Here is a 26,844-nt window from a genome sequence, read left to right on the forward strand (position 1 = left end):
AACATTATTTATTTTTTAGTGGTTGCAGTGGAGCCAACATTAAGTACCTTCTGGAAGACACACTTATAGTTCCTGAATACAACCAAGAATATGATACTGATAAAGAAATATTATATACGTACATACATACATACATACATATATATACACACATTTCCAGTTAACAGTCAAGATTAAAGGACTGACTTTAATTAAAAAATAATCAAACCTTGTTTTTTTTGGGTACTGGGGATCAAACTCAGGACTGTGCACTTGCAAAGCAGGTGGCAGCACCGAGCTAAATCGCCGGCCCAATAAAATATACATTTTGAAAATATATTTTAAAATACGCTCCCTCAACTACTGTTAACATATTTCAAAATGCATTCACAAAACAAGTCCTAGGAGTTACAATGTCCTATGTGTGCGTCCATAGATCTTCCTGTTGGGGCAGCCATCAATCATCTTCTTTCTCAATATAGGTCTTTGCATTAGCCCGCGCCATTTGCCTGGCCAAGTACCTGTCTCTAGCCGACATTACAGTTTCTTTATTATTCCTCTTTGCAAACTTACTCACTGCCTCTGGTAGTCTCTCTTGTTCTTTACCCGGATCTTGCCCTTCCTCTGTGAGTTTGTGTTTTGCTCCCGGTGATGTTTCAGAACCAGAGGGCTTCTCTTGGTCTCTTTCTTTGTTCTTTTCCGTATTCCTCATTTTGCTAGCTCTTTCATGATCAAGAAACTCTTCCTTTGCCCTAGAATTTGATCTACCTTCTTTTCTGTGATTTCTTTCTGAAGACTGAACACTTACTTCTTGTTTTCCCCTATCTCGGTATTTATCATTATTTTTGTATCTTTCCTTCTTTTCTTTGCTCTTCTCTTCCTTCTCCTCACCTCTCTCACTGTGTCGGTCATGATCATTTCGTTGTCTGTCTCTTTCTTGTTCCCTTGAAGAATATTTCTCTCTTTTCCATTCTCTGTCATACCTTTCTCTCTCACCCCCCCTTGGTTTATCTTCATGTTCATCCCTCTTCCAATGGGAATCTCTATGACTGGCCTCTCTGGGTTTATGAGAATCCTTTGCTTTTCTGTGTTCATAGTCAATATAATAGTTTTCCTGGTCTCTGGAGTGCCTCTTCTGGTGCTGATCTTCTCTTTTCTCATGCCCTCTGGACTTGGAACTTTTGGTGTGGTGTTTGGCACTATGTCCTCTTTCTTCACTAGATGATCTTGAGTGGGTGTGATTCTTGAGATGCTTGGAATAATTTCTGGAGGTCTCTGTGACCTTTGCCCTTCTGCGATTCACTTTATTTTCTTCCATTTCATCATCTTCACTGCTCTTGGTATCAAAGTCACTGTCTGCATCCCGGTTTTCCTCCTCCATCACACAAGTTTGGAGAACACATCTCTCTTGTGGTATTCTGGTCTCTGAATTTACTTCATCAGAATAACCTCTTGATTGTTCTTCCTTTATTCCAGAACTGTATAAACAAACAAACAAAAAAATGCCACATTATATTCCCCCCCGCGCCCCGGTATCAGGGATCAAACTTAGGACCTTATGCTTGCAAGGCAGGCGGAATGCCACTGAGCTAAATCCCTGGCCCCACAGTATCAATTATAAAATACAAAGTGTTCATGAAGTTATCCTCAATACTTAAATCAATACAACTGTAATTATATATACTGCATTATCCAAATGCTAACATGTGATATTTGTTTACTTTGTAAATTCGTATTTTCAAATAATTCACACATTTAAAAAATAAATGTATTTATTTATTTTTTTTGAGACAGAGTCTCACTATGTAGCCCAGGCTGGTCTCAAACTCGCAGTGAACCTCCTGCCTCAGCCTCCCGAGTACTGGGATTACAGGTGTGTGCCACCACACCCGGCTAATCCACACATTTTTAATAGTTACATAATGAAATAGAGAAAAATCTGTCCTTTAAAGGACCAATAATAGTAATACCTTCAGGTAGGAATCTGTACAAGGTTCACATTTTACTAAGTCTAGATAAACAGAATAACATAGAAAAGGAAGACATGTTCTGCATCTAAATTCTTCACAACGTGAAGTTCAAGGTGTGATTCCGTTAAACTTTTTTCTTTCTTCTATTTTCCTTTGAGATGGGGTTTCACTACACTGTGCAGACTGCTCTTAAATTCCTGGGCTCAGGGGGTCCTTTTGACTCATCTTCCCAAGAACTAGGACTATAGTTGTGTGGCCCTGCACTGGGTTTCTAAATATTACTAATTAATCTTTTTCATAATTGGAAGGACATTAGTACTGATACATTCATTAAAATAAAGTGTTTGTAAACGGGGAGGTGAGGAGGGGGTGAAGGGAGGGCAGGGACAAGGGGAAAAAATGAGAACCAAGACCTGTCATGTAAAGGTACAAGGTGCCAATGATGAATGGTAACAGTACTGTATACCTAAAATGTACCAATAAACTCAATTAAAAAAAAATGGAAATATGTGAATCTGTCCAGCAACTAGAATGAACAATACTAAAATTATCTGTATTTTTTTCTAGCTGATTGGTTGGTTAACTCATGACATTACTTACATATTTATTTTTACTAATCACTTGCTGCACTCACACTAACAGTGCAACGACTAGTTCTCTTGTAACTGTTGTCAGAATTATCTTGGCTAAAGCACCCAAAACTAGTTAGGAATCTGATTATTAGACTCTAAGAAATACATGGCGGTATCACTACTATCCCAGACAAAACACTTAAAAAGTTATAAGGGCCGGGGATTTAGCTCAGCGGTTCAGTGGCCTGCCTTGCAAGTGCAAGGACCCCAGTTCAATCCCCGGTACTAAAAAAAAGAAATAAAAAATAAAAAGTTATAATGTTTTCTAAGTTACATTGAAAAGCTGAATCTTTAAATATACTTTCTCATCAAATCTGGAATCAAAACTTGTCAGAGTATGTACATGTGTGTGGGGGGAGAGAAACCTGGTTCCCTCTCTTCACCCTAAATTCTGTTCTCCCGCCTCTCCCCTTTTCACATCTTCTATGATTTTTTTTTTTTTTTTTGATACCAGAGATTGAACTCAGGACCTTGAGCTTGCGAGGCAGGCAGCATCATCACTGAGCTAAATCCCTGGTCAATTCACATCTTCTCATCAGAATGTTTTTTCCAGAAGTTTACTTACACACATGTAGAGGACAAATTCTCCTTTTTACTTCCACTATTTTAGTTATGGCATAATCATCTTACTTTTTCTGTAATACCTCATAATTTTATTTAAAAATCCTGATGCTTTGCTTTTGAGACCAGCACTATTTAACAGAAATGCAGAAGAATATAGAAGGGTAATATATGTGTCTGAGCTATTCAGTATAGTAATCTCTAGCCAAATATGGCAGCTGAGTATATGAACCATGGCCTGTGTTGATTAAGTTTTGAGTTTTTTTTTGGAGGCAGGATCTTACTGTGTAGTTCAGGTTGGCCTTGAACTGATCCTAAGCCTTCTGGGTGCTAAGATTACAGGCGTGTATTAAATATTCCATTTGTCACTTCTCACCTGGCTTCACGAAAGCTGCATTTTGGTACTTCTTCTTCACCAACTGCTTGATTTAATAGGTGCCTATAAAAGCCACTCAGATCTTTCTGCTTGGTTACATCCAAACGTGCTGAGGGAAAGCAAAGAAAAAATAAAGTATTCGATAAAGCATAATGAAATTTTGTTTATATATGTAGACTACACATCACTAGTAGATGTATGTGTAAACTATTTTTTCAGATCAAGAGCTGGCAAAGTATAACCTTTGGGCCAAATTTAGCCTGTTGCCTATATTTTTAATTTTTATTGAAAACACAGACTGTCCATTTGTTTATATGTTGTCCATAACCAGTTTTATACTATAAAGGAAAAAACTGAGTACCTGTGATACAGATCAAATATAAAAAGACCTAAAATATTTAATATCTGGCCCTTCACAGAAAGTTGGCTAACTGGTGATCTAGATGAATATGCAGTGGATGTTTAGATAGAATCTTACAGATTTGGTTTTCCTCCACTTAAAGATGATGAACACTTGCTAACTAAATTACTTTTAAGTGCATATTCCACTTAGATCTTTTAGTGACCATGGGTAGGAAGCACTAATATAAAGCACTAAGATATTCTTTAGTCCTTGCACAAGTATCGTATTTATTCTTTTTTTAATTCATGTTATTCATTTTCTAACTACCCAGTTGATCTCCTTGAGTAGTGGTGAGATTGTCATCCAAAAAAATTAATAGTTATAAATCATGTTCTAAGGTAATACGTTCTAATGGTTACAGTGAAATCAAAAGGAGAATGAAGTGAAAAATCCATAGAAATAAAGAGTTACTGAAGAAGAGTTCATCTGTGTATTCAGTTAAAATTTCCTTTGTTTTATATTACTACATAGTACCTTATATCTGGTATCTTGAAATCATATAAATTATGATTACAAAATTGTTACCCAAAAGTTCAGTGACAGCAAATGTCAACCACAGGGCAAGGATTCTGGCTTCCTGTACTTTTTCCCTTTCACATTTTACCCTCTAGTGCAGCAACCCTTTTTTCTCTTTCTTCTTCTTCAGCTCTTTCTTGCAGTTTTTTTTTATAAGCAGATGTCACAAATGCCTCTTTATCATCAAATTCTCCTTTCTCCATTTCTCGTTCTCTCTGTATTTTTTTTTCCATTCTTTTTTCCTGTTCCTTTTTTCTGATCTCAACTGCTTTTAGTAAGTTGTGGATATACTTGGGCTACAAGAGAAAAATAAAGATTATTTAGGAAAAAGTAAAAAAATAATTCTGGGGCCAGGGATTTAGCTCAGTGGTGCCACCACCTGCCTTGAAAGCACAAGGTCCTGAGTTCAATCCCCAGTACCATAAAAAAAGAAAGAGAGAGAAAAGTTCCTATTAGTTTTTTACACTAGCAGAAATATGTTAATAGTAGCTTTAACTTTATACCATCACTCTTTTAGTAAATGCTGTAAGATAAAAAAGATCTTCATAATTAGTGTGTGTGAAAAGAACATAATTGTGCTTATAAAAGAACAAATCATAAAAAGAAAATTTGAACTTATTTCAATACCTACTCCCACAACTTTTTTCAAACTGAAAATAGTATCATGTTGTGGATGTAGGCAGATGATTCAGTTAATAGCTAGGAAGCAAAAGAAAACTGAGAGGATAATAAAACATGAGTATGTACAGGGCATGAAGAGTACAAATTTGCCATAAAATTTATAAGGAAAAAATTTCAAAAAATGTATGAAACAGATAACTTACCTAACTACTATTAGGATATTATTGTTTGTTTGTGATTTTTTTTTTTGGTGGTAGGGGTAACTGAACTTAGGACTTTGCACATGTCAGGAAGGTGTGGTGCCACTGAGCTACACCCCTGACCCTGTCAGGATATTATATGTAAGGCTTCCTTGGTCCTAAAATCAAATCTATAATTTGAATCTAGAGGTTTTCCACACATTTTTAAACACTTTATCAACATTTGGACTCTGAACTACTGCATGTTTTTAGCTTTTTCTCAGATTATTCTCATAATATTAAGATACGTATTTTGTAAGAAAGTTCCTATTTTGCTACCAACCTTTCGATCTTTTCCTGAAAGTAATTTGGGATTACTTTCTTCCTTTTTTTTCTGCATCTCATCATAAATACTGTCATATTCATATACAGTGGAATCTTCTGCAAGGGCCTTCTGCATCTCCAGTTTGGTCTTAAAAAAAAAAGTTAAAAAAATATGAATCAGTTAACAGAAACCACCGAAAGTCACTGTGTTTTATTCAGAAAGGTTCATAAATTAGAAATATATCACAAAAGTGGCATCAGTTACATTTTAGATAGAAAACTGTGTAAATTCTGATGCTATGTTGTCTAGGTTTGAATCCTGGCTTTACAATTACCACTTAGGATCTTTGGGCAAGCCTGTTTAATTTTTTTGGTGCCTTAGCTTTTTTCAACTAAAAAAGTAAGGATAGCTGGGTGTGGTTGCATACTCCTGTCATTTAAGGATGAGGCAAAAGCATTACAAGTTCAAACTCAGCCTCAACTACACAGAAAGACCGTCTCAAAATGTAAAGAGAGCTGGGAATGTAGCTCATTGTGAAGGCTCTTGGTTAACCGCCAGCACTATACTCAACCAATCCATCAATAAATTTTCCACCACCTGCCTCACAAACACAAGATCCTGAGTTTGATTCCCCGTACCCCACCCCAAAAATCCATACAAAAAGTTCAAAGGTACAGCCTAGAAACATCTAACCCTCCCTCCCTCCCTCCCTTCTTTCCTTCCTTCATTTTGGTTTTTTGAGAGAGGGTCTCACTATGTAGTTGAGACTGACCTAGAATTCACTATGTAGCTAGCCCAGGCTGGTCTCGAACTCACAGTGATCCCCCTGCCTCAGCCTCCCAAGTGCTGGGATTACAGGCGAGCGCCACCATGCCTGGCATTTAACCCTTGTTTTAAAAGAGCTGTTTTTTAGGGGTTTTTGCAGTTTTGAACCCAGGACTGTGATGCAAGGCAAGCACTCTTCCACTGAGCTACCTCTCCTACCTTTTTATCACTTTTCCCTTAACTTCAGTAGTGGAGATTAAAACCCAGGGCCATCACACTGACTTATATATACTTAGCCCTTTATTTTGAGATAGTCTTGCTAATTCATTAAGTTGTCCAGGCTGGATTTTCACTTGTGATCCTTCTGACTTGGCATCCCAAAGTAATGGGATTACAGGAGTGCGTCACAACACTGAGGTCATATCATCTTTAATAAGACACGCTGTAGGGCCAGGGATTTAGCTCAGCGGTTCGGTGGCCTGCCTTGCAAGCACAAGGACCCGAGTTCAATCACCGGTACCAAAAAACAAACAAACAAACAAAAAATAAGATAAGCTGTGAAATAAAATGTTTAGCTTTAAAATGTATAAATGGGGGTCAGGGACTTAGCTCAGTGGTTCTGCCACCTGCCTTGCAAGCAGCAAGGTCCTGAGTTCAATTCCGGGTACCACCCCCCCCACACAAATAAACAAAAAAACAACAACAATAAAAAAATGTATAAATGGTTGGAAATATTTGGTAGGTGCTCAGCAGTAGTGTACCCCTGGGATCATCCCTAGCCCCTACTGCAACAAATTCCTGACATTAAAAACTTCTCAATATAGTATCAAAATGGGGCTATTTGTAATTTATTAATTGAAAAAAGTATTTTTTTAAAAATTTAATTTATTGGTACATTCTAGGTAGACAGAACAGTTACATTCATTACTGGGATCTTGTACCTTTACATGACTGGTTTTGGTTCTCATTTTTTCCCCTTGTCCCCACCCTCCCTTCAAACACTTTAATTCCATTTTTACATTTTCTCATATTTTTTGCCTTTTCCCTTATTCCCCCTTCCCTATCCTTCTCACTGTCCCTACACCTTTAGTTCTTTTCTTCCTATTTGCTAATTGTCCCATTAGGATCTTGAGTACTATTTTAGTTTTTCACACCAGAGATACTATTCGGTATTTGCATATGTGTGCCTTATTTATTTCACTTAGAAGTATATCCTCAAAATGTATCCATTTAACTATGAATGAATCCACTTTCTCATTATGGCTGAGTACTATTCCATTTTATAGAAAAACCACATCTTCTTTATCTAGTTGAAAAAAGTATTTTTATGACATCAGTCATATAAAGTCCTCTAACAGTTTGTTATTTCTACCATAAGTATTCTTTGTCCTCTTGTAGTCCAACAAAATTTTATAAAGAGTTTCAAGTCCAGCTCAACCCCTGTATAAATGAGGCCATCTCTAAGGTCTTTAATACTCAATGATTTTTCTTTCAAACTGATAGAATATTCTATACGTAATATTTAACATAATCATATGCTTGATGTTTCTATTTTGAAACTTGTTTCACAAACCTAAGCCTCTTGCCCCAGCTTGTAGGTTTCTAAGGTAGAATCTACATACTTTAACTTTTCTTAAATTTCTACATTGTTCAATACGATGTGGAACACACATAAAAAAGATCCTTTTAAAATGGGAAGAAGACATTCTGGGAGGCTGAGGCAGGAGAATCATAAGTTCAAGCCCACCCTGGGTAATTTAGTAAGACCCTTTAACAAAATAAATAAAAAAGGCTGAAGACAATGCAAAGGCAGGCACAGAGATGTGTGCAAATAAGCTCACTAATAGAAATTTAACAACTAATAACAGTACGTGAAAGAAGTCATTAAGTGAATCATGTGAAATCAGAGATAATTTAATCTGTAGCTAGAAATAAAGAGCTATTTCTTGGCTGGAGACCCAGCTCAGTGGTATAGTGCATTTCTAACACATGAGGCCCTGGATATAGCCACATCTCCTCCCTAAAAGCTAATTCTTGTGTGTGACAGGAAAATCTCTAATACATATAAATCAAGAAATATTTTTAAACATTTTTAAAAAACAATGGTCAAGATAAAATTATTTCATTATACTTATGTACTTTGCTTTTGTCTAACACCTATATAGTAAAACTGATACTTAAAAATATATGAGCCAAGGGGCCAGGAATATAGCTCGGTGGCACCATGCCTGCCTGACAAGTGCAAAGTGCTGAGACAGATCCTTGGTACAGCCAAAAAAAAAGCCAAAATACTTCACCAAATACCTTTACTTCAGTTATCCTCCTTACCTGTTTCATGGCCTGCTTCTTTGCAGCTTCCCTCTGAAGACTTTCACTCACGGAGGTCTATAAAACAGAAAAATGTCACAGTTGTTAAAACTTATTTAAAATTTCTTTTTCAATATTCTGGTTAGCAATTGGTTACTTTTTTTTTTTGTACTGGGGATAAAACTCAGGTCCTTGCAGTTGCGAAGCAGGTGCCCGAACCACTGAGCTAAATCCCCGCACCAACTGGTTACTTATAATTAAAAGTGGAAAGATAATATGAATTAAGTTAATATCTTCAAGGTCCTTTCCCTAACCTTTATGTAACAAATGAATTTTTACTGCTATTAATCAGAATAAACTAAAATATATTTTTAAAAAATAGAACGGCACCGTAACAAAAACAAAGAAACACAGATGTTGAGTCTCAACTTTACCAGAAGTTATTTAAATTCTGTGGATTTTAATATGCTTTGTGTGTACATGTGTGTGTGTGTGTGGGCATGTGTTACATAAGGGAAGATGAAATAGATAATCTTTCAGGTGCCTTCTTAGCAACCAAAAACCCATTTTAATATTCACCACTGATTATAGCATATGAAGCTTTTGGTTTATACACAAGGCTTACAGGCAGCAAGAATTATCTGTGGCTATAATCAGTCACAAAAAACGTACTAAAAAGCCCTTTCAATCAGACAGGCCATATTCTAGGTCCTGAGGATAACGTAAAAGCAAAAATAGTCTTTGTCCTTGAGAAATAAATGGCCTGAGAGGACAGATAACCAAAGAAATGATTATAAATGTAAAATATAAAAACAAAAAAAAAAACCCAAAGAAATAAAAGGGCTCAATGTAAATGACCTAGGTTCAACCCCAATATCAAAAGAAACAAACAAAAAAAACCAGAATTCCTGTACAGTAATAATAAACCTACTGGGAAAGAAAGAAATTAGAAAAACAATCCCATTCATAATAGCTTCAAAAAAATTAAATACCTAAAATCAAACTAACCAAGGAAATAAAGGACCTCTATATAAAGAAAATTACAGGATTTCAAAGAAATAAATTAGAAAGGACATTCGAAAATGAAGACACCTCATTCTTGGAATGAAAAAATATTCTGAAAATGGTATATTACCAAAGCAATGTATACAGTTAATGCAATCCCCATTAGAACACATTCTTTACAGTCTAGTAAAAACAATACTAAAATTCATAAAGAGTCAGTAAACACCTACAATAGCCAAAACAATCCTGAGCAAAAGAAAGTAAAGTATTCTGAATAATGAATTTGAAGTACTGGTAATATTACAAAGCTATAGTAACGATACAACGTGATATTAGCAAAAAATGGCTAGAATTCTTTTTATATACTTAGTGGCCCTTTGTTCTTCTTTTGAGAAGTGTCTGTTTAGTTCATTTGCCCATTTTTTGATTGGATCATTTGTGTTGGAGGGGTTAGTTTTGTTGAACTCTTTATGAATTCTGATGACTAGCTAGCAAAATTTTTCTCCCAGGTTGTCTCTTCACTGTTCATTGTTTTCTCTGCTAAGAGAAACGTTTAAACTTGGTCAATCCCATCTGTGGACTGTTGATATTATTTCCTGTACTATTAGAATTCTATTCAGGAAGTTTTTGCATATGCTTAAGGCTTCAAGAGTTGAGTTTCTGGTTTTATACCTAGGTCTTTGATCCATTTTGATTTGAGGGTCTCATTGTACAGTTCAGGCTGGCCTCGAACTTGGGGCCAATTTTCCTGCCTCAACCTTCTGGGTTTACAGACATGTACCACTATGCACAACTTGATTTGACTGTAGTACAGGGTGAGAAACAGGGATATATTTTCAATCTAATGCAAGTAGATATCCTAATTTTCTAGCACCATTTAAGAGGCCATCTTTTCTCTAACATATGTTTTTGGCCTCTTTGTCAAAAGCTAAATGGCTATAGGTACTTAGGGGTCATTTCTGTGTCTTCTGTCTCACTGATTCTATTTCTCTGCCAAAAAAAGTATCAGGCTTTGTGAATATATTAACACACACTGAATGATACTCTTTAAGAATACAGTTTATGGTTGGGAATTGTATCTTAAAAAATATAATTGCTGGTAAATTTATTTTTAATTCATGCTGCACATATGGGGTCAAGGGTGCATAGTGATATATTCATACCTTCCTCTCAATTTTGTTGTGAACCTACTAGTTGTTGTAAAAAAATATAATCAAGGGGCTGGGGGTTTAGCTCAGTGGTTCTGCTGCCTGCCTCGCTAGTGCAAGGTCCTAAGTTCGATCCCAGGTATCCAAAAAAAAAAAAAAAAAAAATCAATTCATCAATAAATGCATCTGTGTATATATATACATATAAAATTTTCAGCCTTAGGATTATAGAACTCTAATCTACTGCTATTTGCTATTTTCAATTGTATAGCACCAATAATTGGTGATTTTTCCCTCATGGCAACAAACAGAACAAAATAAATTCCAGTTCCCTAACTATAAAAACAAATACAACACATAAAGGTCATATAAATAATAGAACATATGTTTAATAAGTCAAAGAAGCACACAGGCGAAGAACTGAAGACATTTTTAGGTAACAGCAAACTGACTCTGACCAGAAGAAAGACTCATAAAAAATAAACACTAAGACCAACTAATACTTACTGGGCTAAGTGCTATAAATGTATTATTGGTGTGTTACTTGTGAATTACACGTAACTCAATCTGAATTTCTGTTAAGTGATAGGACAATTTCACTCATTAGAGTATCATTTTTTCAGTGCGGGGGATCAAACCCAGGGCCTTAATATACGCTAGGACAGATCCTCTACCACTTAGCTACATCCCTAACCCCAGAATATCAATTTTAAACATTAAAATAATAAATATTTCTAATTCTTAATAAATTAATTTTTGAGGTGGGTCCTTGATATGTTGCCCAGGCTTGCTTCAAATTTGTAAATCCTCCCACTCAGTCTCCCAAATAGATGGAATGAAAGGGCTATGTCACCCCTTCTCCAATGTATTTTTATATCTTCTAATTACAGTGATAACTCAGTACTCATTGTTGATTGGTTCCAGGAGGCAAGATGAGTACCAAAAAAAGTACCAAACAAACTATTTTGGCTGGAAAGGATAGTGAGTCACAAAGCAATTGACAATGACAAATTCTACCTGGTACATCAAGTACCAAACAAATACCAGGACAAAATTTTTACATCAAAATGCATTTAGTACCTAATTCAACAAGTTTCAAAGCACTTGGTACCAAAGTATGACTGCAATGTAAAAGAAACCTATTTTCTTGGGTTGGGGGTGTAGCTTAATGGTCAAATGCTTGTCTAGCATGGGCAAGGCCCTGAATAAGAGAGAGACAGACAGACAGAAAGATACAGACAGACACAGACACACAGAAACTCCCATTACATTGCTAACTTCTCTAAAGTTTCTCTATTGCACAGTATAAAGGATAAATACAAAATAATTGTCACAAGGTAGGCCTGAGAATTATGAGTTGCCCTCTCTGTATTATTCCAGGTTATATTAACTTTTCCTGTTTCAGTTTCCTGATATTAAGAATCAACCTTACAAAGTTATTTTAAAGATTAAATGACACAATATATAGAAAGCCCTTAGTAAGCATCTGATTCAAAAGGTTAGCTACCATTTGTCCTTATAACTATTCTTGTGTTTAAGAACACAGGGATTCCTTGAAACCCATCCCACAAAATAAAAAACAAGGGGGGAGGGTACAATGAGATAACATGGAAGGTAAAAATGATCAAAGTATGTTACATAGATATAGGAACCTGCCAAATGAAACACATTAATACTGTACTGTATAACCAATGTGCACCAATTAAAAAATATGTGAAACAAAAACCAAACAAATTTATGGTAAGTTGAGGTAGAATACCATACCTCCAAATTTATTCAAATAGAATTGTTTGTACATCAACTTTTTAAGCTGTTTCCAGATTTTTCTTCACACTTGAAGAATGACCCCAAAGATTATATTTTGATACTTTACTAAGGATGTTTCATAGAATATTTCAAAGTTAAAAGAAAAAAAAAACATGGGGTTAGAGGGTTTTGTATGTCATACTCTGAGGTCCTAGGGTCAATTCCAGCACTGCAAAACAAAAACAAAAACACACTGCTTAAGAAATGTCTATATTAGGGAGACTGGCCTATAGTTCTTTTTTGGTTGGGTCTTTGCTTTCAGGATCAAGGTAATGCTTGCTTTCAGAAATGAATTTGGAAGTATTGCTTCCCTTTCAATTTTATTAAAGAGATTGAGAAGTAGTGGCAATAGCTCTAGACAGCCTCTGTAGTAAAGAGGTGCTGGAAAAATTGGGTTTCACAACTTGCCAAAGATAAAAATTAGACCCGTATCTGTCACCATGCACTAAACTAAAATTGAAATGGATAAAAACATCTAAATATTAAATCAGAAACACTAAAGGTGCTGGAAGATAGGTTAGGTACAACCCTTGAAGACATTGGTGTAGGAAGACACTTTGTGAACAAAACTTCAGTCACACAGGAACTAGCACAAAGAATCAACTGGGATCTTATCTTATTAAAAAGCTTCTGCACAGGGCTGGGGATTTAGCTCAGTGGTGCCACGATGTGCCTCACAAGCACGGAGATCTGAGTTTGATCCCCAGTACCAAAAAAAAAAGAAGCTTCTGCACAAAAAGAGAAACCACCAACAGTGTGAAGAGACAACCTACAATGTGGGGAAAAAGTTTTACCAGCTGTTCCTCAGACAAAGGTCTACTACTTTAGAATATATAAAGAACTTAAAGAAATCAAACCCCCAAATTTAAAGACCCAATCCAAAAACGGGCTTCTGAAAGAAGACATTTCACAAAGAAGTAGAATCAGCAAAGAAACATAAGAAAAAATGTTCAACATCACTAGTCATCCAAGAGATGCAGAGAAAAATAACCCTGAGATTCCATCTCATTTCAGAAAGAATGGCTGCTACCAAGAAATCGACCAACGAACGCTGGCAGGGCTGTGAGGAGAAAGGAACCCTTCCTTCACCATTGGTGGGAGTATAGACTGGTGCAATCACTTTGGAAATCTATGTGGAGATTCCTCAAAGAACTAGGCCTCATTTGACTCAGCTATTCCCCTGCTGGGTATCTTCCGAAAGACATAAAAGCATCATGCCAGTGATACATGCGCACCCATGATTATAGATAGTGGCACTGTTTGTAATAGCTAAATCTTGAAAACAGCCCAAACGCCCATCAACTGGTGACTAGATAAAGGTGATGTGGGTTGTTGTTGTATTTTTTTAAAAAATAAAACGGAGCACTACTCAGTCATAAAGAACAATAAACTAGACATTTATAGCTAAATGGATGAATATTGAGGCCATACTCTTAAGTAAAATAAATAGTACACATGTGTAAATACTGAATCGCTTTTCTAGTATGAGAAATTTCCAGAGTAAATGAAAGGTGCTTTCTACTATAACTACATATTATCATTAGTTTTAAATTTAGGCAGGCAGAAATTGCTCCCTGTAAGGGCCTTTGAAGAAAAAGAAAAATTTTAAAACTACAAAAGCAGGCTCAAATGCAAGCATTTTTACTGTTCTCAAAGTACAAAAAGCATGCAGCTACTTTAACAGATTCTCTACCAAATATCTCAGGGAACTACTTTTACAAAAACCTGAAAATTATACGTAAGTGTTTAACTCATAATTCAGAAAACATATTTTGACAGCCTACTATGTATTTACAGTACTTACATGCTATAAAAAATTTATAATCTAGGGCTGATGGTGCAGCTGAGTGGCAGAATGCTTGCTTTCTCCCAGCATCATGAGAAAAAAAGAATGGAGACTTGTACAATATAGTGGAAAAAGAGCCACACTTGCTCAACATTTTAATACTTTAAAAGTTAGGAGGTTTCCATTAGACTTCATTTCAAATAGGAACAAAGCCAAGTGTGGGGGTTCATACCTGTAATCTCAACACTCTGGGAAGCTAAAGGAGGAGGATTTCAGCCTGGGCAATTCAGTGAGAAGCTTTCTCAGAAAAAGACTGGAGATGTAGCTCAGTGTAAAGGCCTGAGTTCCATCCCTGTACTACAAAAAAAATAAACACTACACAAAACAGGGATAAACTGCCTGTTTCTATTATGTACTAATAACACAAACACTATTATAAGGATTAAAGATGTGGTCAAACATGGGCACCAATAAGTTGCAGAATGAGCTCCACTGTTCAATTTAGACAGTAAAAATTATTTAATCTATCTAATGTTTGCTTCCCTGAATTGTAGTCAGATTTGGTCTAACAGGGAGACTAAAACAAAATCTTTACAGTTAGCTCAGACAAATGGAAGGGGAAGTATATGAATACGTACTTTTGATATGTCCCTGAATGTATTTTGGTGGGTTGACTCTTAGGCTAAGTATTGGAACTCATTCACCAAGAAACAAGAGTATGATCTAGTGGGGTACAAAAAAATTATAGATACCTAGGTCACTGTTCACATTTTTTCATTACCTTTAAGCATAAAATTTTTTAAATTGCAATTTACAAAATGGTTTTGAATTTTTTGTTTAGGCAGAAGTTAATCTGCTACTCTATACCTAATGAAGTATAATGATCAAAATACATATCAACTTTCTAAAATAAGAAGTTTACCTACCCACTTTTTTTTTTTTTTTTTTTTTTTTTTGGTACCAGGGATCGAATTCAGGACCTTGCACTTGAGAAGCAGGTGGCAGAACTACTGAGCTAAATCCCCGGCCACCCACTTGTTTAAAAATGGCTTTTAGCTAAAGAAAAACAGTTCAAGATTTAATCCTTCAAATAAATGGCTTACAGGTACAATTTTCTGTTGTTCTCTGAACTTCCTGTTCTTTTTTCTTTTTGGTACCAGGGATTGAACTCAGGTCCTTGCGCTTGCAAGGCAGGCAGTAGAACCACTGAGCTAAATTCCCCACTCCTTTTTTCTTTTTCTTTTTTAACTTGGCAACAGATCATTTATTAAAAGTCCTCTAACTCAACCTCTATTATGGGCTTTATTTGGTCCCATTCACTAACTCATATTAAGTACAAATCCTGTTTAGGAGTTGTAAAGAGCTCGGGACTAAGAGAAATGGTATAACAGGGGAAAAAAAAGATGTGGCTATGAAGAAAGAAATTTAGAAAAGGGAACTATAGGTGTGAAAGTGTACTGCTGAAGTCTTTATTTCATTAGTTCTCCCACTGGTAATTCAATTAAATCCTATATAGAGGGCATACCTAACCTTCTTAAAATGCTTATCTCATCATAAAAGGAGAATTTTCTGGTTTGGTTCATGTTTTCCTCTAACATCCAAACATTTAAAAGAAAAACAAAGGAAAAAAGAAAAAAAAATCCAAACATTGTTTTATATATTTACTTGCTGCTTTTATTTGTCTGAGAAGTGTCTGTTCATTTCAGATGCTCATTTTTTAATTGGGTCTTTATATTTGGGGGCGCTGGTTGCTTTGAGTTCTTTATATATTCTAGATAATAGTCCTTTGTCTGAGGAGCAGCTGGTAAAAAGTTTTTCCCATATCGTGGGTTGTCTCTTAGTTCTGTTGGTTGTTTCTTTTGCAGTGAAAAAGCTTTTTAATAAGATGAGATCCCACTTGTTGATTCTTCCTGCTAATTCCCATGCTACTGAAGATTTGTTCATAAAGTCTTTTCCTATGCCAATGTCTTCCAGAGTTCTGCCTAACTTATCTTCCAGCAAGTTTAGTGTTTCTCTTTTTATATTTAGATCTTTAATCCACTTGGATTTTAATTTAGTGCATGGTGAGAGATAAGGGTCTAGTTTTAATCTTTTGCAGGTTGAGATCCAGTTTTTCCAACACCATTTATTAAAGAGGCTATCTTTTCTCCAGTGTGGACGGTCAGCTCCTTTGTCAAAGATGAGTTAGCTGAGTGCATCTGGAATTGTTTTTGTGTCTTCCAATTTGTTCCACTGATCTTCAGGTCTGTTGCTTTGCCAGTACCATGCTATTTTAATCACAGTGGCTTTGTAGTATAGTTTCAAATTGGAAATTGTTATACCTGCTGCCATGTGTCTGTTGCCTAAGATGGCTTTTGCTATTCCAGGTCTCTTATGGTTCCAAATGAATTTCTGGATTCTTCTTTCTAATTCTGTGAAGTACAGTGTTGGAATTTCAATTGGCATTGCATTGAATCTGTATAGCAGTTTTGGTAGTATGGCCATTTTCACTATGTTGATTCTTCCTACCCAGGAGCAGGACTGGTCTTTCAAGAGATGCAGATGAAAACAACACTGAGATTTCACCTTACCCCACAAAGAATGGCTGCTATCAAGAAATCACACAATAACAAATGTTGGCAGGGTTGTGGGGAGAAAGGAACCCTTCTCCATTGTTGGTGGGAGTGACGACTGGTGCAACCACTATGGAAGTCAACATGGAGACACCTCAAAGAACTACGATTAGAGGTTCCATTTGACCCAACCATCCCTCTGTTGGGTATCTTTCCAAAAGAATTAAAAGAATCATACCACAGTGATATATGCGCACCCATGTTTATGGCGGAACAGTTTGTAATTGCTAAAACTTGGAAACAGCCCACCAGACCATCAGTTGGAAACTGGATAAAGAAAATGTGGTTTTTCTATAAAATGGAATACTACTCAGCCATAAGGAACGAGAAAGTAGATTCATTCATAGGTAAATGGGTACATTTTGAGGATATACTCCTAAGTGAAATAAGTCACACATATGTAAATACCGAATAGTTTCTCTGGTGTGAAAAACTAAAATAGTACTCAAGATCCTAACAGGTTAATTAGCAACGTGAAACAGGAAGAAAAGGACAAAAGATGTAGGGACAGTGAGAAGGGTAGGGGAAGGGGAATAAGGGAAAGGGAAAAAAATATGAGAAAATGTAAAAATGGAATTAAAGTCTTTGTAGGTGGGGAGGGGAAGAGGGGGTGAAGGGATGGTGGGGACAAGGAGAAAAATGAGACCTGTCATGTAAAGGTACAAGATCCCAGTAATGAATGTAACTGTACTGTCTACCTAGTATACCAATAAATTAAAAAAAAAAAAATCCAAACATTTAGGTTTTTTTGTTTTGGTAGTAGTGTGGATCAAATTCAGGGCCTTATACATGCCAGGCAAATGCTCCATCACTGAGCTACAACTCTAACCCCAAATATTTAGGTTTTGAAGAATACACAAATAACCTAACAATGTGCTCATTTGAAACAGGGAAGCAGAAGTTTGATTTAAACAATTTGTAGCACAAATATTAGTACTAACAGTGTACAGTTGATTAATGGAAGAGACAAAAAATGGAAGCATATATAGTAAACTAAAAGAAAAAAGTGACATTTCCAATCATAAGAAATATGGATAATTTAATAGACGGTAGAGACAAGTAACTAGACTTTTGAAAAACAAAAAGATGATCTCTTCACTGCCTTGTTTAAAATAAATACTAAAATACATTCATTATTAAACATTTCACTGCAAATGTAATTTTCAAAACATTAAATGTTCTATTAGAACACAAAGCCAGGTAGGGTGGCACACACCTCTAATCCCAGCACTCAGGAGGCTGAGGCAGGAGGATTACCATCTTAAACCCGTCCTGCACTGTTTGAAGTGAGCCTAGACTACACATTAAGATGCTGTCTGAAAAAAAACAAAAAAATTAAAAATTAAAAAAAATTGTATCAGGATATAGAGTAACTAGAACTCTCATATTCCAATAGCGGAAATGTAAAATGGTGCAACTTTGGAAAAAACTTAAAAAGTTAAAATATATACCTTATGTGACCCAGCTGGTCCATGCATAGGAATTATCCAAGAGAAATGAAAGACTATGTCCATGTAAAGACCTGAATACAATAATGTTCAGAGCCATTTTACTTTTATTTGCGGTGCTAGAGTTCAAATCCAGAGCCTCAAATACACTAGAAAAGTGCTGTACCACTAAGCTATACTCCAAATCTTGCCACTTGACTTCTGAAGGCCCTAAACCACAAAAACTATCAATAAATTCTGATTGACAATGTGAATTTCAAAATAATTAAGCTGAAGAAGTCAGATACATTTCCTATGTAAAGTAAATATTGCATAATTACATTTCTATTAATTCTACAAAATGAAAACTATAGTGGTAAGAGAAAACATATCAGTAGCTGACCTAGAAATTGGAAGAGTAATGTAGAGATAGGAAATTGGATTTACAAAGAGGCACAAAGAAAATTTTGAGTATGATGTCTATGTTGATCACCTTTATTGTGGTGACTGCTTCATAGTGTATGCCTATGTCAAAACTGAGCAAACTGCGTTTTTGACAGTTGCATGCATATGTCAATTATTCCTCAATAATTAACCAAAGAATCCACCATTTTAATGCAAAATGGGGACTGAAAGGTCTTAAAATTTCTGTTATTTCTAGTAGAAACCTCTAAAGAACATACAACACAGTAAATCTGTGAACTTCATCCAAGCCTACTCAAGAACATTATGTGCAATTAAGTTGCTGTGACATAAGTAATTATATCATAACATAACTGGGGGTCTTGTTGGATCTGTTTTCTTGAGTACATAGAAAATAAACCTCTTAGGGGCCGGGGATTTAGCTTAGCGGTTCGGTGGCCTGCCTTGCAAGCGCAAGGATCCGAGTTCAATCCCCGGTACCAAAAAAAAGAAAAAAAGAAAATAAACCTCTTGAAAGAAAAGTTCACACTGATTATTGGAGAAAGCCTATATAAGCAAGCAAGATGATGTTCTGAAGAGGTAACTTGCAACTTCAAGAAAGTACTTGATATTTTTTACATGCTTACAGCAAATTGATGTTTTAACTATAGTTTTATAGTATAATGCTTTTATGTATTTTAGAGCTTTCATATGTTAAATGGAAATTATGTTAAATATGTAACTTTGAGTTTATGTAAGCATGTATACACTGCTGAAAGTCACATTTCAATTTGTGTGTAATATTAATACAAACTTTTGTCAAATTTTTTCTTAAAATGTCAGTGGTTTACATTTTAAAAAAGAAAAATCACCAGCAGGAAAATGCACATAAGTCTAAAAATAAGCTGCTTTTTATTTTTATTTTTTTTAATTAAAAAATGTTTTTTTAATTTTTGGTACCAGGGATCAAACTTGGGACCTTGAGTTTGTGAGGCAGGTGGCAGAACCACTGAAAAAAACTGTTTGTTTTTTTTTAAAGTACAATAATGTCAGTTCATTCACTAAAAACTGGAGAAAAAAGTACCAAACTACCTCATAGGTAATTTTAAGCAGATAAAATAACAATAATGAATTTTAAAGAAAGTGGGCTATGATTAGCACAATTCATATACTTAGAGAAGATTTGAGCTAGTGAAAAGACTGATCAATGCTTTGTGAAATCAGTTCCAAGAAAGCTTCAATGAATTAACATTAGAACAAAGTATTGACATAACAGAAACACAAGCCAAGAGCAAGAATGTATCAAGCCAAACATACTGAGCAGCAGTGAAGAACAAATTCAGAGGTAGGAATCCGGTAGCAAAGGTAAATTACAGTAAAAGAGATGTACAGATTGACAGCCATACTAAATAGGAGCATCTATCTAAATATCAGATACAAAGCAAGTTATGACTAGAATGAATAAGACTATGGTATAGGCTAATTAGAACAGAAAACACCAAGCCCAGTGTGGTGGTGCATGCCTGTAATCTCAGCACTCGGGGCCCACCTCGGTTACACAGTGAGTTCAAGGCCAGCCTGAACTACAGAGTGAGACCCTGTCTTAAAATAAATAAAAGAAAGAGAAAGGAAAAAGAGAACAGAAAGCATGAAACCAAAAATAACTGAGGCTGTAGAGTTTGCAGTCTAAAACAGTCAAAGTCAAGTAGTCTACTGAATGAAAAGTGAAACTGTGCACAACAGAAGCCCATGCAAAATTTCTTTTTTTGCTACTGGGGATCGAACTCAGGTCCTTGTGCTTGCGAGGCAGGCAGCAGAACCACTGAGCTAAATCCCCGGCCTGCAAAATTCTTAAAGTACAGTAAATCTGGCTGATCAGTTTTTTCCTGATTACTCAAAAAGAAACAACCTTAATCTTAACAAAGTATCCTTCACAGGTGCTGAAATTTTAACTTGTCTCAGAATAAATATTTAGATATAAGGGGGTGTCAGAGATTCAACTCAGGACCTTGCACTTGCCAGGCAGGCACTGTGCCATTCAGCTAAATCACTGACCCAAGAAATATTTAGTTTTAACTTACATTATCTATACATTTTCATAATATATAACAAGTCCCTCTGGGAGCAGAGATTTGTCTAATTTGGCCTTTTATTTACTACTGGTAGTACCCAGTACAGTGTATTTTATACATTAGATGCTCAAAACATTTAAAAAATCTCATGCACTCAAAGGACAAATATATAATTTTAACAGTTATTCAAATTCAATTCCTGAAAAGATATTTAAACCGGATTCTGTCCCTCTGAAGATGTTCTTTCACACGTGAAGAAAGTTGGATCTGAGAAGTAAGCATAAACACTGAAAAATCCTTCAGTAAACAGAAGCTGACTTGTAGGAATGGTGGGAGGTAGAACAGCAACTGAAGAGTTGAAATATACAAGGCACAACAATGGGGCATACATCGATTGTAACACTTCAGAAATGTTCTTGCCTCTCTCTAGCCTCCTCTGAGGCTAAGAAGTAACATCAATCAGTTGCTAGAAGTAATGTCAGAGCAGCATTCCAGTCTAGAAGGGGTGACAGCTCTGATCTGTTCTTGATATAGAACTTCCTGATAAAATTACTGGGAGGTATCCTTAGGGAAAGAGTAGATATCAAAAAAATGGAAAGTCCAGATTAACATAATACACATTTTGCCCTGTGCTTCCTCCTTTCTCCTGCCAACCTCACAATTCCTCCCAAATACTATTTTTAAATGACTGATAATTTCAATGAGAAATATGCTCATGAGCAAAAATAAACACTGACGAGTAAGAACTATTAAAAAATTTTAAAGACTAAAAATAGGAAAACAGGGTGTGGTAGCACATGCCTGAGGTTCTTCAGAATTTAGGGGGCTGAGACAAGAGAATAATGAGTTCAAGTCCTGCCTGACACAGTGCAAGTTTATGTCCAGCAAGAACTATAAAGTGAGATTTCCCAAAGATTCCAAAGCACAACAAAATAAGACAAAAAATGAATGGATATAAAATAAAACAATGAACCAACAGAATATAAAATTTCAACGATCATAATACATAGTCCCAAATGAAAGAAAATACTGGTAACATAAAGCAGAAATAAGCAGTTTCCAAAAAGAAATAAATTTCTAGCACTTGGGAGGCTGAGGCAGGAGGACTGCCACCAAGTTCAAGGTTAGCGTGGGCTACACAATGAGTTCAATGTAGCCTGAACTACATAGTGAGACTTTGTCTTCAAAAAAAGAAAGAAATCTGAAATAATATGCATGAAAAAAATAGTTAAAAATAAAATATCAGGAAATGGGTTAAATAAATAAATGAATGGACCTGAAAATGTTTTAGTGAATAAAACTATTGGGCTAAGAAACTGTCCTGCAACACACAGGGAGTAAAAAGGGTTAAAAAAAAATAGGTAGAGGTATGGAGAATATTCATGTAAAAGAAGCCCCAGAAGACACAAGTTGGGCAGATTCAAAGAAATAATTGAATGATGATAATTTTCCAAAATTAAAGAAAAAAGTGAGATTGAACAGCTGGTTTCGAATTACAAAAAGGATGAAGACTACATAAAACACACGCGTACCATATTAGAATGAGATTTAAGCAAATCAAAAATACCATTTTTAAAAGTTTTCTAAGAGATTACCTATAAAGGAGTAATAATGACATCAGAAACCTCATCAGCAACACTGGACTTAAGATTACTAGATAGAATAATTTTATAGTGTTGAACTTTAAAAAGAAAGAAAAAAACAACAAACAAAAACTCTCTGAATCAAAAAGTTTATATCCAGACAAACTATCTTTAAAAGTAAAGAAGTCTTGGGCACAGTCCTAGGTGTGCCACATAAATTCCTTCAAAGGAAAACATCCATAAAGGAAGTTCATGCAACAAGAATATTATGAGAAACATGAAAGATGAGTACACAATTTAGTAAATTTAGTATCTTTAAAAAGGGATAAAATATAACCATAACAGTTCAGAACCAGAAATCTAGAGGACTGTACAACAGAACTTTCTGAAATAACTATTTTTAAAAACCTGTGTTGTCCAAGACATTAGCCACTAGTCACATGTGGCTACTGTGATTAAGGAACTAACTTTTAATTTTTTTTTAAGTTTAAATTTAAATAACCACTATAACTACTGGCTACCATATTAGTGCAGACCTGGAGCAAGAGTCAACAAATGTTTTCTTAAAGAGTCATATGGTAGCCTGGCAAGTGCAAGGACCGGAGTTCATTCCCTGGTACCAAAAAAAAGAGTCACATGGTAAATACTTTAGGTTTGTGGCCCATGTAGTCTCTGCTAATAATTACTCCATTGTACAAAAGCAGCCATGAACAATACATAAATAAACTGCAAGGCCATATTTCAATGAAACTACACTTTAAGCTGGGCGGGCAAAATAGCATACATGTGTAATTTCAGGTGCTTGGGAGGCTGATGGAGGAGGATCCCAAGTTCAAGGACAAGTCAGTGCTTCCTCAATACCAGTACTACAAAAATACATACAAGAAAGACTGAACAGCTACACTACCACTTACAGTTGCCAAAGAAAGATGTAAATGCTCTAAATTTTGACAACATAAAATTAACAGAAATTGGCAAGTTGGGAAAGAGAAAATGAAAAGCATTGTAATGTCATCATGTTTCATTAACAAGGAATAATTCTATACTTTCTAGAATAAAAACATAATAAAAACAAAATAAAAAGAATTAAACCCCACTTTATTTAAAAAAAAAAAGTTGTTGACACAAGAGTCATAGTCTGCCAACACTCTATCTAGATTATATAAACACAGTAACAAGGCAAAGATAGAGGAAGAAAAGAAAACCAGAAGGTGGCTAGATTATGATGTGATATTTGCGTTTAAGGCAGGGAATAATATAAAGGTACTTAGAACAAAAAGACCTGAACACATTTATGTAGTCTGGACTTGCTCAGAAGTAACAACGAAACTTTTATTTAAAACACAATGAAATGTGTAAACTTCAATTATGAAAGCAAATCAATCTATTAAATAGAAGCTCTAGAAATAGAATATCAAGAGACAGACTAATACAAAAGAATAAAAGAATGTGGAAAACAAACGGGTGGGAAAAAATATGAAGAGCAAATGTGAATCAAAAATTTGAAACTAGGGGCCGGGGATTTAGCTCAGTGTTGCCGCCGCCTGCCTTGCAAGCACAAGGACCTGAGTTCGATACCCAGTACGGGGGGTGGGGATTGAAACTATAAGGTGGTAAAAAAATGAATTAGCTCAGTGGTACTGCTGCCTGCCTCACAACTGCAAGGTCCCGAGTTCGATCCCCAGTACCAAAAAACAAAAACAAAGCAAAACAAAAAAAGAATTAAAAACAAAAAACAAATATAAAAGACAAAATGGAATACTATGCTTTCTAAAAAATGAAGCTTTCAATCAATCAATCAATCAATCAGTCAATCCAGCTTTCAAATAAATGAAGCAACACCAAGACAATTCAAAGAGGAATGAACAGCCTGTTTTAAAAAATAGTATTAGAACTAGATATCCATATGCAGAAGAATGAAGTTGGGCCTTTACCTCATATCATATACAAAAAACGATGCAAAATGGAAAACTTCAATGTAAGAGCTAAACTAACAAAATTGTAGAAGAAACATGAATAGAAGAAACATAAATTCTTGTGCCCTGGAATTAGGCACTATATGCCAAGATTTGTATAGCTAAAACCTAAAGCATGAAAAAGAAAACTTACATAAATTAGATTTTATCAAAATTAAAATTGTGTTTCAAGGGACATTAACAAGAAAGTGAAAATCAGAGACTGAGAGAAAATATTAGCAATAATATATGTTTTTTGGGACTTATTTCAAGGAGAAAAGAATTCTTACAATTCAACAATAAAAGACAAACCAATTAAACACAAAAAGATTTGGATGCTTCTTCAAAGGTATACAAATGGCCAATAAGTACATAAAAAGATCTCTGTTCAACATCATTAGTCACTACAGAAATGTAAATCAAAATCACAATTAGACACCACTTCTTACCTAATTTTACGACTGTGATTTTTAAAAGTAACAAATGCTAATAAAGATGTACAGATTGGAGTCCTCAATTGGGAATCAACAATTTTAAATGGCAATTTAAATCTATTCCTCTTGAAACTAGTAAGACAAAAAAGAAAAATAAGTATGATCTTATGTTTTTGTCATACCACAAAAAGACTAGCAATTTTTAACAACAAAAGAGCAACAAAATTGTCCTTAAAAAGAAAGCAAAACTAGTTTGCATATGTGGAACTAAAAGCCATATTTTAAAATCTTCAGGTTAAAGAAAAAAAATCAGGAAATTATAAAACATTTATAAAGGTGTAATAATGAAAACATTCAAAGTAAAACTTGTGAGACATAGTTCTCAACAAGAAATTACATGCATAGGATGCACAAGACCCTGTATTTAATTCTCAGCACTGCTAAAAAACGCAACACAACAAAACCCAAAACAAAAACTCTATGTTTATATATGTTTACATGTTTATATGAAAATAAGATTAAAGGTCAATTCAAAAAGTCAGAAAAAGATCTGAAGAATTTCCCGAATAAAAAGGAAACAATATGTGATAAAAACACAGTACAGTGAATGTTTAAATTTATAAAATATTAAAAATTTATTATAGCAAAAGACACACTGTCATGACTCTACCTCAAAATATTTTTCCTCACTTCAAAAACACTCCATTGTTCTTGACACTTTCTGAAGCAGTTGAAAAGTCCTCCTTCATGTCATTAGTTGTGCTATTGTGGCTGCCCTAACCTGATTCACAATGTTTACCTTTTGCAGTCCTTTTCACTTCGGGGAAGAGCCAGAAGTCACACAGTGCCAGATCCAGTGAATAAGGTGGACAAATATTGCTGTAAATGTTTTTAAACAAATTCAGGACATCAAGGAAACCATGAGAAAAGACTCACAAAAGAGAACGTCCAGAACTACTCCAGAAAGTGTTAAGAAAAATAAGTGAGGGGGAGCAGGGAGATGGATAGTGGCAATGTCTCTTGCAATAAATAAAATTTTTAAAAAGACACACCATACTTTTTGATCAGCCTTTTATAGACAGAAATCAAATAGAGAAAAAAATCAATAAAATACAAAAATCAAAAGCTGGTTCTTTGAAGATTGGTAATGGTACCAAAGCTTCTGCAAAGCTTACAGACAAGTGAAGAGATGCAAATGACAGATGAAAGATTTAAAAGATACATTTTCTTAAGACTGATTCAAGGACTTACATAGATCAATAACCACAAAGATATCCTCTCCCAAAGTGCTCTACTCTGATAGTTTTACAGGCACAATTCTAATTTTTCAAGGAATTTTCAATTCCTGTTTTCTAAATGATATTTACAATATCAAATCATACATACTCAAAATACAAAATTCAAAATGATACATATACATTAAAGTATTTATATTAAACACATCACAGTATGTCTAAAGAGAATGAAAAAGGGATGGAGTAAAGAGGAAAATTAATAAGTAAAACAAAAGGTTTATGCAGGCTAATGACACGAATGTGCTTTGAAATGAAGGATATAATAGTTCTTAGCATGTTTCAAAAAAGTTTACCACATGCAGCATGGTTACTTCCTTTTTCAAAGTTCTATCACAGATCACAGTTACATAAGAAAATAAACAGCTATTTCCATAAACACATAAAGGTGTGTGTGTGTAAAATGTGACAGAGGCTATCATTCTGAAATAATTTTAACTGCTTTGGGTGATAATTTATGAGACAAAAAGATACAACAAAAAGCAGGATAAGCATAAAAAAGATGGACAAAGAAAGACAATTTTGGATTGCTTAGTGTATTTCTCCAACCTATACAGTGGACGATACTGTTTAGAGGAAAAAATTAGTTTTAATATCCTGTAACAGTAATAATAGAGGCATAAAAACAAATGCTTTATAAGTTTTATTGAAAACATATATACTAGAAGTCAAACCTCTTCCAATTATT

The 26,844-nt window shown here is 35.0% G+C and overlaps 1 protein-coding gene across 3 annotated transcripts in view; it reads right to left on the reverse strand.

Annotated features, from left to right (window-relative positions):
- Window positions 1–262: 262 nt before the first annotated feature.
- The window catches only part of Nsrp1 (nuclear speckle splicing regulatory protein 1), a 48,477-nt gene continuing 21,895 nt past the window's right edge, over window positions 263–26,844 (reverse strand). For all 3 annotated transcript variants that reach the window (XM_010642203.2, XM_010642204.2, XM_010642202.3), the window contains exons 3-7: window positions 8,656–8,712; window positions 5,581–5,709; window positions 4,526–4,733; window positions 3,519–3,627; window positions 263–1,457 (exon numbers count right to left, since the gene is read on the reverse strand). In XM_010642203.2, the coding sequence (XP_010640505.1) occupies window positions 437–1,457; window positions 3,519–3,627; window positions 4,526–4,733; window positions 5,581–5,709; window positions 8,656–8,712 (1,524 nt within the window). In that variant the 3' untranslated portion in view covers window positions 263–436. The remainder of the gene's footprint in view (window positions 1,458–3,518; window positions 3,628–4,525; window positions 4,734–5,580; window positions 5,710–8,655; window positions 8,713–26,844) is intronic.

The sequence above is a fragment of the Fukomys damarensis genome, unplaced genomic scaffold (genome assembly GCF_012274545.1).
Source record: "Fukomys damarensis isolate Sample0158 unplaced genomic scaffold, DMR_v1.0_HiC HiC_scaffold_13, whole genome shotgun sequence".
NCBI classification, from domain to species: domain Eukaryota; kingdom Metazoa; phylum Chordata; class Mammalia; order Rodentia; family Bathyergidae; genus Fukomys; species Fukomys damarensis.